This window comes from Amia ocellicauda, chromosome 15 (assembly GCF_036373705.1).
Source record: "Amia ocellicauda isolate fAmiCal2 chromosome 15, fAmiCal2.hap1, whole genome shotgun sequence".
Taxonomy (NCBI): Eukaryota; Metazoa; Chordata; class Actinopteri; order Amiiformes; family Amiidae; genus Amia; species Amia ocellicauda.
In genome coordinates this window covers 14060731-14074070 of record NC_089864.1, presented here as the reverse complement: position 1 = coordinate 14074070, position 13340 = coordinate 14060731, and the positions used below count along the sequence as shown (strand labels likewise).

At 37.7% G+C, this 13340-nt stretch overlaps 1 protein-coding gene across 1 annotated transcript in view; it reads left to right on the top strand.

Annotated features, from left to right (window-relative positions):
* hmga2 (high mobility group AT-hook 2) overlaps window positions 1-13340 on the top strand; it is a 43821-nt gene that overhangs the window by 7506 nt on the left and 22975 nt on the right. The window contains exon 3 of the mRNA XM_066723529.1: window positions 5505-5555. Coding sequence (XP_066579626.1) covers window positions 5505-5555 — 51 coding nt within the window. The remainder of the gene's footprint in view (window positions 1-5504; window positions 5556-13340) is intronic.

Below are 13340 nucleotides of genomic sequence, written 5' to 3'. Positions count from 1 at the left end.
TGCTGAGCAATTCACTGATAAAACACTTAATGTAGCTCTCTCACATAAGTATCATTAATAATTGTATGTGAAGTTATCTCATTAAATGTCTTCTGAATCTATTAAATAATCATATAATTGCGTAATTATTACTGATGTGTAATTTACAAATACAAGTATTTTATTAAATTACCCAGGGAAAAGTAAAAAACAAAACATTCATCCTCGCAGTGTACAATGCTCCATCTCCTTCTTGAATCCGGCAGCTGTCCTTAACTTGGTGTTTAACTTGTTTAAGTCAGGGTTGCTGCTGGTTGAATTGCTGGTGCTTTCTCATTGGAGGCCAGCATGTTCCCCAGAAGGACCATTAGTTTGAGCGCAGCACTCTGTAGAGATCAGCCTCAGTGCAACTGCAGCCCGGAGTGTGTTTCTGGTCTGATTTGATCACTGTGTCAAATTGACAAAGTACAGTGTTATATATATTTTTTTAGGGCTATAGAATTTTAAAGGGATTTTAGAAAAACCTTTGAAATCTAATGGATTTCAATTGATTAACCCAAAAAGTACCATTAACCTCTAACAAATGTAATTGGTAATTTCCTGCCCAAGTTATCATTGTTGCAATTTAAATACTTTGCAAAGAAAGATGCAAGGAATACAAGCTTCTCTGGTGCCTGGGCTTTATCGACTGTAAGAAAGACTCAATCTGTACATGTTTGGTCACCAGTGATCTAAGAAACCAAAACATTGAGGAAATGCACATACATCTCATCAAATACATCTACAACAATGGCACATCAACAAACAGCCTCCACCAACACACTATAAAAATAAAATAAACGTCTGCAAAGGAGTGCATCAAGCAGACCTAATCTCCAAATCTAAATAAGTGTTCAAGACTCTGGAAGAAAAAGGAATTAAGGTAAACGGAGCTTATTTGAGCCACTTGCAATTTGCTGATGACATTGCCATCTTTGCAAAAGCACCTGAAGGCATCATAACAGCTTCAAATTCAGGATGTCTTGGATGCACTTAATACAACTGGAGTAAATATGAACTTCAGTAAGAAGTTATGTTCAACAGCTTTGTTAAAACTAAAAAGATTTAAGTTGATTAAAACAAACTTGAAGAAGTCAACAGTTTGCCTTGGCCAACAAATCAGAGCAGATGGAGATATCAGAAGAGTAAAAATGACTTTACTCTGGACACCATACACTGTGAAGGTCTGCAAAGAGCTGAAAGGGCTGGTCACACTGAAGTTGTGTGAGTCACGCTGTTCAGGCTGCCTTTCCAGAGTCTTACTGTCTAGATTGGAATATAGCAGTGCGGTGTAGAGATTTTCAATTGGCTTCTGTGTATTTGAACCTTTGTGAACGCACTGTATTTGAGCAATGCATACTACCAAGGCTCTCAGACCTGATCATTACAACACAATGAAGCATTTTAAGATGTATTCTGAATTACAAGAAGAGATAGAAAAACAAATCAATACATCAGAGAACAATCAAAGGTGAAAGACTGAAAATGTTTAAAATGGCAATGGGCCGGACACATTGCGAGAAGAACAGATCAGCGATGGACTAAAGAAAATATGGAATGGATCCCAAGAAATGAAAAATGACCAGTGATGGGAAGATGAGATCAGGACCTGGAAAAGAGATGCTGTCTCGGGGATGCCTTTATCAAGCTCCTGATATTCTACAAGTTTTATTTATTTTTGTTTTTATTTTCAGTACAACGTTCTCGGCAAAGCATTTGTTACGTCTCTAGATCAAAAATAACAAAATCAAAATCACTTCGAAAACGTAGATTACTTAGAGAAGTAAGTTTCCCATTTACCTTCGAATGTGACCTATATGATATTTACGCAGCTCTGCAGGATATTTTTTCTATATAATAAGCCTTGTCTTAATATTATGGTAAAACCTTGTTATTTGTCCACTCAATGTAGTTGTCTTTTCTTGTGTGTGCTAAACTCCATATACAAACCATATACATTTTATAGACAAAGCCCAGTAAGGCTTCTGAGAGGGGCTGCCGCAGTCTTGCCTTGGTGCAAGTGTGGGTATTTTCTCAAATTGGTGTGTGGCCCAGTGCTTTTTGAAGCTTGGAATGTACTAAAGTGTTCACAACATGTGAGAAAAGTGTGAGCCTGCTGGAGACCACAGAGCAGACATGCAAAGGTGCTCATGATTAATTGAGCCGGTGTTCCCTTACAGACCATTACACCTCACAATTAAAAATGTATTATCTAAACCAAAGGCTGGCTAAAAATACTGTGGCAGGGACCGGGGCTTTGTTTAGTCACTAAAGTGTAAACAGCCTTAAATCAGGGGAGACGTTAAGAGAGACCTGGGACCCTGTCTCTGGCGGTGGGTGTTCACAGTCCTACAGCACACGGTGTGCTGTTTTTTAACTGTGGGATTTTGCAAGTGCTTGGTAAACTGTCCTTGGGGCATTGAAAACAAACTGTGCTTGTTAGGAAATGGGTAATGTGAAACTTGACATGGAGAGGACAGACAGTTTAGCACTGCTAATCAACTGCCATTCTGTGTCAGGATTTCCTATTTTAATGTACTTGATTCATCTTCTTAAAAAAAAAAAAGAAAATCAGGTTGTCAGCTTCTCTTGGTTGGTATTGAAGGAATGGGTGGTTTATAAGGATGTAATAATGTAGGCTTTATCTAAGCAATCGCACACAAGAAGTACATTGAGCCTGTACGAGGAGGCATCATTAATTCATGAATGCCAGTGTAGTTGTGCTGAGAAAAGGCTAGAACTCTGTAACTTCAAACACCAAAACAGATTATAATCTGTATAAAACATTTTGAATCTGTTAATATTTACACTTACTCTAATACAATTAAATTGCCATTTACAGCAATTACACTGATATACAATAGAAATGAACAACTCTTTATCACATTTACACTGTTAATGAAAATGGGCATAGTTCTATCCATATGTTATTACACAGACATTACAATACAGCCATGGAAGTTTGTAGGAATGTTGAATTGATAACCTTAAATATTGTTTCTGTGTTGTTTTGGACTTTATAAAATGATATAGTACAACACCTTCTGCTTGTTTGAATGTATGCATTTAATAGTAATATAATCCTGAGCTTGTATCCTTGGTAGCACTCAGTGTCTAACAGTGATTTTGTATAAATTAATCTGAAAAGCTTTCATTTATCATAAAGATGACTCATTATACTTTCTTGTGTGTTGCTTTACATAAATGCGTGCTGATGCATTTGCTTGCAATATTAAGTGTAAATTAAATTTGTTTTCGAGTGAACCAAATATAGATGTAGAAAACCTTTTTCATATCTTCTGCAAATCAAAGTCTAATAAATAAAATCAAAGTAATGGTGAAATTAAGACATGAATGAATTCACTGTTTTAACTTCATCCTGTGAATAGGATGAGATGTGGACTCAACATTTCAGTACAAAGTAGCAAAATCTGATCTTTTATTAAACCATGAACTTGTAAGAGATCATTTTTTCCAAAGATTTATTTTAATTTCAGTGTAATGGATTCAAATCAAATTTTGGATACCTTCTAATCCACCATATATGTAAATGTAATGCTGTCTGCCGCCTGACAGTTCCACTGACCAATACCTTTGCTCTTTGGATCGCTGTGCAAAATTCATAGAGGTCAGACGAATTGGCTCAGGTTACATTCAGGTTTCTGCCTGACAAAAGCTGAAAGCTAGAGAATCACTTTATAGCCATTAAATTATTTAAACTCGTCTTGTCTTGGTAATTGCCTTCAACTGAACAGCTATGGTTTCTTCACAGTGTTATATAAGCCACGGTGCAGGGCTGGGTGGGGAAGCTCCGCCTCCTTTCTGCTCTTATTGTGTCAATCATCGTCAGAGTCTTCAGCTTTGGGACTCCCATGAATTTCAATTGTTCTGTCACTTACAAACTAGTAATTCTTTTTGGAAAACAATTGCAGTACATTTTTGTTTCACTTTAGGTGTTAACAAGTATTTTCTTACATTGTGCAGATAATTTAAGTTACGTAATGCTTTAAAAGCTTGTGCTCAACCAATATCGTATAACGTGCAATCAGGGTTGCAATTACACGTACAATACTGAAAAAATACTCGCACTGCAGAGGAGCTTGATATATTTCAGGTCTTGCCAGGTGCAGCTCCCCAATATAAACTAGCTCCAGGTGGTACATTATCGTTTTCAATGACAGATATTGCTTTTTCACAATTAGTGCTATAGACTGCTGGCCGTAAAACCTAAAAAGGATCAACCTGCTACACAGTGGTAGTATTCCCTTTTCCTGGATACTTATGAAAGACAATTCTTATTGCTAGCACTCTGGAAGCACAGCGTACATTCATATGACTAATTTCTTATTTAATATTTAGAAAAGTTATTTGAACATAGCTCTTCAATTAATTAAGATGGAAAAGGTTGGGGGAAAAATGCAAATAGTTTCCATATTATAGTAGAGTGTTGGTTTTAGAGCAACATATTTTGCCCTGAGGTACAGATTTTCTCTTTTACGAAACCCAATAATGCTGTTGGTCTCTCTTAAGCCCACTGTGTTAGAGGAGACCCTGAAAAGCTCCTGTTTTCAGTAGCACAGCCACATTATGTTGACAAGATTCACGTAGAGAAAACACACCAGTGGTGAAAAATATTACAATTGGAACGCTGTAAATATTTTAAAGAGATTTAAGAGCATGATATTTAAAATGATGACTCCTATGTAAATCTTGTATATCCTATATAATTATTTTGTCTGAAAATAATATTTTTATTTTTATTTTCTATTTGTATTAGAAAAAGCAAAATGCTACAGTCATGAAATTGTCATGGATGATTGGAAAACATTTCCGGCGCAGAGTTGTAAGGGAAAAGCACTTTGCGATACGGCCCCCATAACAGTCAATCAAGGCTCTCAGGAGTCGCAGATAGCAGTCTGTTTATTTCCATTTGAATAGCGTGAAATTCCCCATGAACAAGATATCCTTGTCTAGATTTTTTCTTTTCGGTTGTTTGTAGGTGGCTTCATGTAGCCTTGAAATGCTTTAAGATTAAGGAAGAGTGTGTGTGTGTGTGTGTGTGTATGTATGTATGTATGTATGTATGTATGTATGTATGTATGTATGTATGTATGTATGTATATATATATATATATATATATATATATATATATATATATATATATATATATATATATATATATATATATATATAGTTAGTTACTATTTGTATTTGTACATTTTTTATTCATGTGTGTATTATACATATATACACTAAAAAAATAGTGCTTCTCACATTCATGAATCTCAATTAATGACTTCTGAAGAATTTATATTTTGTATTGAAAAAAATGGTCACAAAATTATATTAAGTTATAAAATGTAATAATGTGAATGTGTACATATATTTAATATAACATCCTGTTTACTGCTGTCCTGTGTTGTCCTCCATAAACTAGTTAAAATGTGTCAATTACCCATAATTAAAAAACAGACATATTTTGCAGAAAGCAGAGGCCACTGGAGAGAAGAGACCACGAGGCAGACCCAGGAAATGGGTAAGTATTTGACTTTTTTCCTCGGTCTTTTGGAAATAAACATTTTATAGCTGACTGCTGATATGGCCAAAGATTATACATCTCAGGGCTATGTAGCTTCCTATTTTAACAGAAACTGTTCACCTGTAAATTTGCAATGATTTGTAAAGACTGCATTTCATTTTCAGAGCTTATATGTTAAGCACACTTAATTAATTATTCTTATTCATGCTATATTTTTTGAAATATCATGACTAAACTATGAAGTACTGTATGAAGTAAGGTAACACACCTTGTATTCTCATTAATGTATTATAATATTTTCTTAGTTTAAATACTGAATATTTCACTATAGGTTTTAACAATCATGCAGTTTTCTTATTGTACTAGTCACATAATGAGCAAAGATCTATTCTTGAAGCTCAGTTCGGCAGTTAAAATGGCAGTTGTTTAATTCCTGCCTTTTAACTTTTTTAACTTTTTTTTTCTCTTTATGCACGAGTTTGTTAGGAGGTATTAGGAATGTATGCATTATCAGTAAAGAAACATTTACACTTGATTCGGAACACAGGAACACTTTAGATAATTGCTAAGATAGCAATAGTGAATGTTTATCAGTTCTTGTGTGACATGCTTGATTTATATGCCTGTGTAAAATCACCCACAGTAAAAAGAACACCCAGGAATGCGTTGCAAAGTGATTTTGATTGGTAGCCTTGTTCTTTGTTTTGGGAAAATATTTCCCAACATTCACTAGCAATTTCCTTCTGATAGCAAATCTGGAAGTTTCTTAGTGGTGATATGAAATGTGTTTAAAATAGCCTCGCGTTTACACCTCTCTCTTCACATGTGGTCATCTCTTCCTCAGCTTTCACTTCCAATTCAACCAATTCCAGTCATTTCAGTCATTTCAGTGTACAGATACTGCTCTGTCTGTGATCATGAAATCCATTGCATTGTATCCCTGCCTCCAAATCCAAACTGGGAAGTAGAAATGCAATGGGTTAATGGAAATTATATATATATATATGAAATGGATTTTCTTCTCCTTACATTGCTCTAGGATGATGCATAGTACATTTTATGTGCTGGCCCTGATAAAGATATAAAGGATTGCTCTTAAGCCCGTGAACCTGTGTCTTTCCACAGCGATGAGTTATAGTCTTGCTTTAACGATGTACTTTTCACTAACTGACCCCAACAACTGCTAAGCTTCTCAGTTTCCCTTAAAGACCACACTTTTAACTGGCTGATGCAGTAAATCCTCAGCCAGGTGTGCAGTATATGAGAACTACAGCCATGAGGTCACTGATCTGAATCCAGGTGGCGGCTCTCGCTCTCTGAGGTCTGCAGGGCCAGATGTGACAGAGGTGGCCTTGCCTGCAGGGTGTCCATTGACCGAGCTGGTGCCTACATGACTAATATCATGCTTTTTTGGTATACTTTTGGAACCAGCTGGGTTACTTGAAAAGCCTATAACATATAAAATGTTGTTGTGCTGTATGTGTTGTCTCAAATCTAATTTCTGAATTAATACCCTTGAAGCTCACGATCTAAACGCACACTGAGAAGAGGTATAGGTGCATGAGGTCCTTTAAAACAAAATCTTAAACAAACAAACAAACAAAAAACTTGATCACGTCTTCCTGTGCTGGAGAGCTCTTTCCTTGTTTAAACAGAGAGGGACTGTTTGCTCCTTTTGTCATTGTCTGTCGTGTTTGTGCCCCTTTGATGTTCCCCTAATTCCTCTGTGCTGATGTGACCTTCTCATTGTTCGGGATCAACTCAGACAGTGGTAGACAGTGTCAGTCAATAGGTCAGGGGATGTGAGTGAGTGAATGGCATTGCTCCGTGTTATCAGCGTTCACTGCCAGTTATAGACACCGCACTATGAACTACTGACACACACTTTGTGGAGGGTTAGAAAATCGCTTTGGCTCTGATTGTGCTGCTGAGCTTTATCTCTTGTTTGATATAAATGAAATACTGACCATCGAGATGTTTAACAAAAAGCCATAAAGTTAGAAACCCTGCCTTGTAGAGGAGGCAAAACCACTTCTGTTTAATTATGTATGTCTGAACATCTGTATGTATTTAACAGTTGGGAACTTTAAAGTAAAATAGAATGAATAACATGACATTACCTGATACTATTTTTAGAATAATTTTAAGAATAATATTTTTAGAATAATACATGTACGTAAGACTCATTCAGAATAATTTTGCTGTTCTTATTTACTCTAAATCTTCCTAATAAGTCAATGTTACCTATGATTTATTTAGACTTATATATGAACCATTGCCACATTTAGAAAAACTGCATGTCCTCTAATTTAAAAGCAATTGCACAGAAGGAAGATCTGGATGTGCTGCTTAGAGATACTTTTGTAAACACATGCACATACACACGCATGCACATGCACGGCTAAAACTAGTTTTGGACAGGACTGCATTTGTTTATTATGAACAACAAACCAAGGAAGCTAGGAATTTATATAAATGCATGCTTGCACACACACAAGCACACATTTAACATATATAAGAAAACAGCTGATGAGAATGCTGGAACATGGCTTTACATGGGTAGTTTGTTTCTGTGGATGCAGTAATTGATGGTTTGGAAAAGCAACTAAGCTATTTTATCATGTGCTAAAGTGTTACTAATAATCTGGGGGGGGGGGAACATAAAAGCTGTCCTGGATAGTAAATCAGTTTCACAACTCCACACTCTGTTTCCACAAAAGCTGACCGCTCTGGTGCAGCACTGCAGGCAGCAAATGAACTTTTGGACTCTGAATGAGCTGATAAGGAAGTTAACATTTATTGCAAGATTTTCTTTGTAATTCTGCTGCAGTGATTCAATTCCTTTTGATAATCGGTGTGAGTAAGAGGTTAGACCCAGGTATTACTAACTAGAACATAGGTCAATGCCTTACCTCTCCATTTCCCTGAAAGTACACCCTTTACAAAAAGAGACTGCTACACCCACCCACACACACTGTTGTTCACATGTGTTGAAAATATTTTGGCATAGCCATGACAAAACATTGTAAAGTCAGTGTTAGTCAGTTAGGCACTGTGGATGTACACAATTCATTGCCTACGAAGTACAAAGTCGGTGTGTGTTTGGTATCTATATAGTTTTGTAAGGAAAGCATGTACAAAGGTGAAATACCTCACAATCACTTCATAGACAAAATTGACACCTTTCTCTTATAAAGTCACACGAGGTCCCAGTTCAGAAGCTGTATCCTGTCTCATTTCAGTGATTCACTGTGAATGGAGCCTGCAACCTGAAACCTGAACCCTGGCTCAGTAACCTATGGTTTAAGTCATTGCGTTAAGTCTTGAATTACACGTTTTGGAGAACAACAACAACAAACTTACAACTGGGCGCTGCATTAAACTGAAACCTCTCTGTGTGGCATGTTCCTCATAGATCTTACAAGCTTCTCAATGCATGATTTGTCTTAAAAGTCTAAATATTTGGAGAGGGTCATGTATTTTTATATTTATATTTTCCATTGTGTAAGAACGAAAGTCTGGCAAGCCCACTTTTGGTTTCGATGTCGTTGTTTGTTGAACCATTTGTACAGTAGTTACACTAAGGCTTTGATGATAGTGTGCAGTATGCAGAGAGGGCAGCCAAGAACCGATAGTGTTGTACTTTAAAAATTTGGCATTAGGCAACGGAGCAGGAAACTGGGACATGGCTCAAAGAGTTGATTTTGGTCAGGTTCTTTGTAGCCTCTTACAACACTTACCTTAAGAGATTTAATGCTTAGTCAGGGATAGTGGCTATGTGTATTTTCTTTATTTGCAAGCTGCTCCGCTTGAATGTTCTTGAAAGGAAAAAGGAGTTGATTTTATGCCACAAGTGGTTTGGAAATGTGTACTTCAGAGGGCAGTAATTGGGGACTTCTCTGAGCTACAAGTAGTGGCATTTGTTTGTTGTCAAACCAATACAGAACATGTGGAAGGCTAAGACATTGAAAACATCCTGTAATCCCAGAGTGACTCAGCGTGGAGTCATAGCCAAAACTACACATGAGGAGGCTGTAATAGGGGAGTAGTTTGTACTTTTTAAGTAGGAAACCATCCTATTTCAGTCAGAACTGGGCTCTAAACCACAGAGATCGCAGTGTGTTAATTGTTTGGTCAGTGATTCATGTTGAGCTATACACATTAACTCATGAACCTCAATCAGAAGCTTATGAACAAGCCTTATTGCTGTTTTTTTATGAATGAAAACAGAAACCACCTCTTTCTAAAGCACTACCCTACCCTTACTCATGTATGGTCTACTTTGTTTCATTTTGAAAGCTGGGGTTATTCTTTGACTTGTTTGGTAGCTCAGTGTGTCACAGATTAATGTTTTCAGTTAGAGGCTTGAAGCCACATGGCAGTTCCACACAAAGTTGACTTGTAGAGGACTTTCATATTCTGTTCCTTACTAAATAAGTCAGCTTTCTTCATTCAGCTACTGCTTGCCCTCCTGGAACTAATTACAGCATATCCTTTTGGCTACAGCCACCCAGTGGAATGTTTTCTTTTTCTTTTCCCAAAATGGTTAATGGAAGAAGGCGTTCATGGTCATAGGGAAAAAATATGTTTTTAACCATAGCCATATCCGCTGCTGTGGCTTCTGATCGAGTGAATCCTCAAATGTAAGGAAACGAATAAAATAAAGGAATCTACGTCTACTAACAAAGGTGTTGCAAAACTCTTTATTGGAATCCTTTTATCTACAACCAACTTAAGGGGAACAAGCTGACTGCAAAATTGACTCCTCTTTTAATAAACTTGTAAATTACTTTTATGGAAAACCCATACAATGTGTATGACAGAACTGAAAGAATTAGCTTTTTCTACACACCTGGATTAGCATGCCAGTAATCCTTTTAGGGCAGTAGGTCAGGAATGTTTCTTGTATCATTGAGCCTAAAAGTATACTTTTCTTTAAAAAAAAAAAAAAGAAAAAAGACAAAGACTGTTACCTAGCTGCAGGAGGTATTCAGATGTTACATGATCTCTGTAGTATTATGGAAGGTGCCATGTTACTCAGTGTAGAAAACGATCCGAGATTAAAATGAAAGAAGAAATGGTATCGTTTTTTTTGTTTTGTTTTCCTGCGTCTGTCCATTGTATTGATTTTGTTGTCCGGGCAGACTCCTGTGTCCTTGTCCCCCTGACAGACAGCTCAGATACAGCCTTGCTCCTGCAGCTCTGAAACCACGTACACGACTGCACCGTCAGCAGAATCAGGCGGTTTATACAGTCCGCTCACCGGGTAGGACAGAGACGGGAGTGACAGGTGAAAATATTATGCAGGGAATGTTAAGCTGACTGAATCCACTCATTGCAGGACTGTGTCTTGTGTGGAGTGATTTATTTGAGCCACAGCAAAGAGGCCATACATCACCTTGCCTGTTGGCTTTGTTGGCACCTTGTCACATTCTTGTGGCGCTGAGGAATTCATTGTTCCTCTTTGGGCTGATAAGAACAAAAAGGATTTTCTGCTCGAGACCTTGAGAAGTGCAGAAGGGGGAGGAATGTTGACATGAAATGGGATAAATTCACTTTCCCAAGCTTTTTCTTTTTTTCTTCTCAAGTTTTGTGTGCTTTTTGTTGCTGTAGGAAGGTGATGTATTCTTTTTTCATGTGTTGGTAAATTTACAGAGGAATAAATTAGTTTGTCACATAGTTCATCCCATGGTATAGTACTGTTACTCTGACGCTGGCAGTAGGAAGTAAAACCTGACAGCAAGCAGTAGAGGAAAAGAGTACTGAATGGTAAAATACACTACTTCTTTAGTGGGTAGGTGAATGGTTTCCAATTTCATATTTCTTCATACTTAAGTTTTCCTTAAGTTATAGGTAACAGAAAATCTACTACAACCAAAATGTGAGAGAGAAGTGACAGGAATGCCTAAATTGATGCCTGATTTTATAACCTGTTGCTAATGGGTTAACTGTCTTTCCGTAAAAGAAATTGAAACCGACTGAGAAAGTAGGCCGCCGTGTGGGATAAGGGTTTAATCACCGTACGCAGTAATAAACTCAGATTTACGAGCCATACAGCAGGTGTCTTCATTCCATTTCTTATCAGATATCACAGGGCAATAGTAATGATGATAGCTGAAGAGACACACAGCTGCCGTTTTTCAATGCACCTGCATTTTCCAAACACAGAGCGTGATTTGTTCCAAGCTTTCCTACCACAATCATTGCCTACTGAGTTGATCATCCTGTTTGCAGAGAAGTCCCGTAGTTTACGAGGGCCGAAACCAGCTGTAAAAATGTTATGTAGCAATGATCTGTTACAAGAAAGAGATAGCCGCCCTGCAAATGTGCTTTTCATTGTGATTTTTGTTTTGTTTTCCTTTTCCTAGAATTACTCTGCACAGAGTAATATCCCAGTAAGGTCTTTTTAAATTCTGCATTAGACTTTCTTGTTAAGCATAAAGTGTGTGTTCTTGTTATCTGCATGTTGGCTATTAAGATCAAGATCACAGTACATACACATCACAATAGATATTTAACTCAGGGTCTGCAAAAACAATCACAGTGCAATAACACATTCACAGCCCATAAGCTCTGAAAAGTTTAAGTCCATGTAAATCAATGCAGTATCTGTCTAGGCAAGCTGGGGAGACTCTGAATTGTAAGCTGTAGCTGCTTGTTTCTGTTCAGATAAAGGACTTGTCTCCTTTTTGAAGCTTGGATTTAGGTTTCTAATGTGGGAATTTCTCTTGATGCCTTCATGACCAGAATTGAAAAACAGATTAAAAAAAAGGTAATTGTGCTGTGCTATCATTGTTAATCTGTGTGTGAATAATTGTTTTTATTGGTGAAAAGGGGACAAAGGTTTTTTACATTTAAATATGACATTCATGTGTATGTATATGTGGCTATTTCTGTGTGTCGATGCTGTGGTGTTTGGATACACCTGCTCCTTCTTCAGTTACATCTTTCCTTGCCCTGACATTTTCCAATTGGATTGATTCTTGTTAATTTTCCACTTGATGGTTTATCTGTACTTTTCCTGTGATCAGAATTGGGTTTGAGCAACCTCCTTGAAAGGTAAGTGTTTTACGTTTGCGCATTACATTACAGTACATCTTAGTCGACTCAAAGTAGGAGTCCTCATCATTGCTTATTCACACTTTTACTTGACACTGGACCACAAAGGTGGTGCTGTTTGCCTCCATTGACGTAGATAGTGTCTTTTGTTATGAAACATGTTTTCAGTTGGCAACCCGAGAAATCTGCTAAAGGAGATCTGCTCGTGTGTAGACTGGGTTAATTGTGATGATACCCGCTGTGGGGTTCTGTGATTTACTAAGCTGCTGCTGTTGACACTTTTCCCAACCCATTTCTTCAGCACGCCCTCTCCCTTGTGTTCATGCAGCGAGTGTGAATCGGTCAGAGACGAATTGCTGGCAAGGGCCGCATGGTTTGGCCCCATATGTGGAATTTCATTATAGGGCCGAGGTGGGGGAGCCTGTGAGCAGCTCGACAGCTGATTGGAGTCCATGCCCAGTCCTGCTGCTGCTGCTTTCTTCGCAGCCTGAGACGGAGCCAGGACCGAAGCCTTGTGCTTTTTGTCTCTTGCTTGCTTTCGCCGGCATTATTAAAGCTACCCCTTCTCTGTAACAGGGTGGAATAGGCAGGGTTCCTGGTGCCAAAACACTCAACCTTAGCCAGTAAAACGCAATGCTCTGTGCTCCGCCTTCCCTAGCCCATAGTAATCGATTGTTCGCCGCCGCTTTTCAGCTTATTGCCAACTGGCACCGATCCATTATT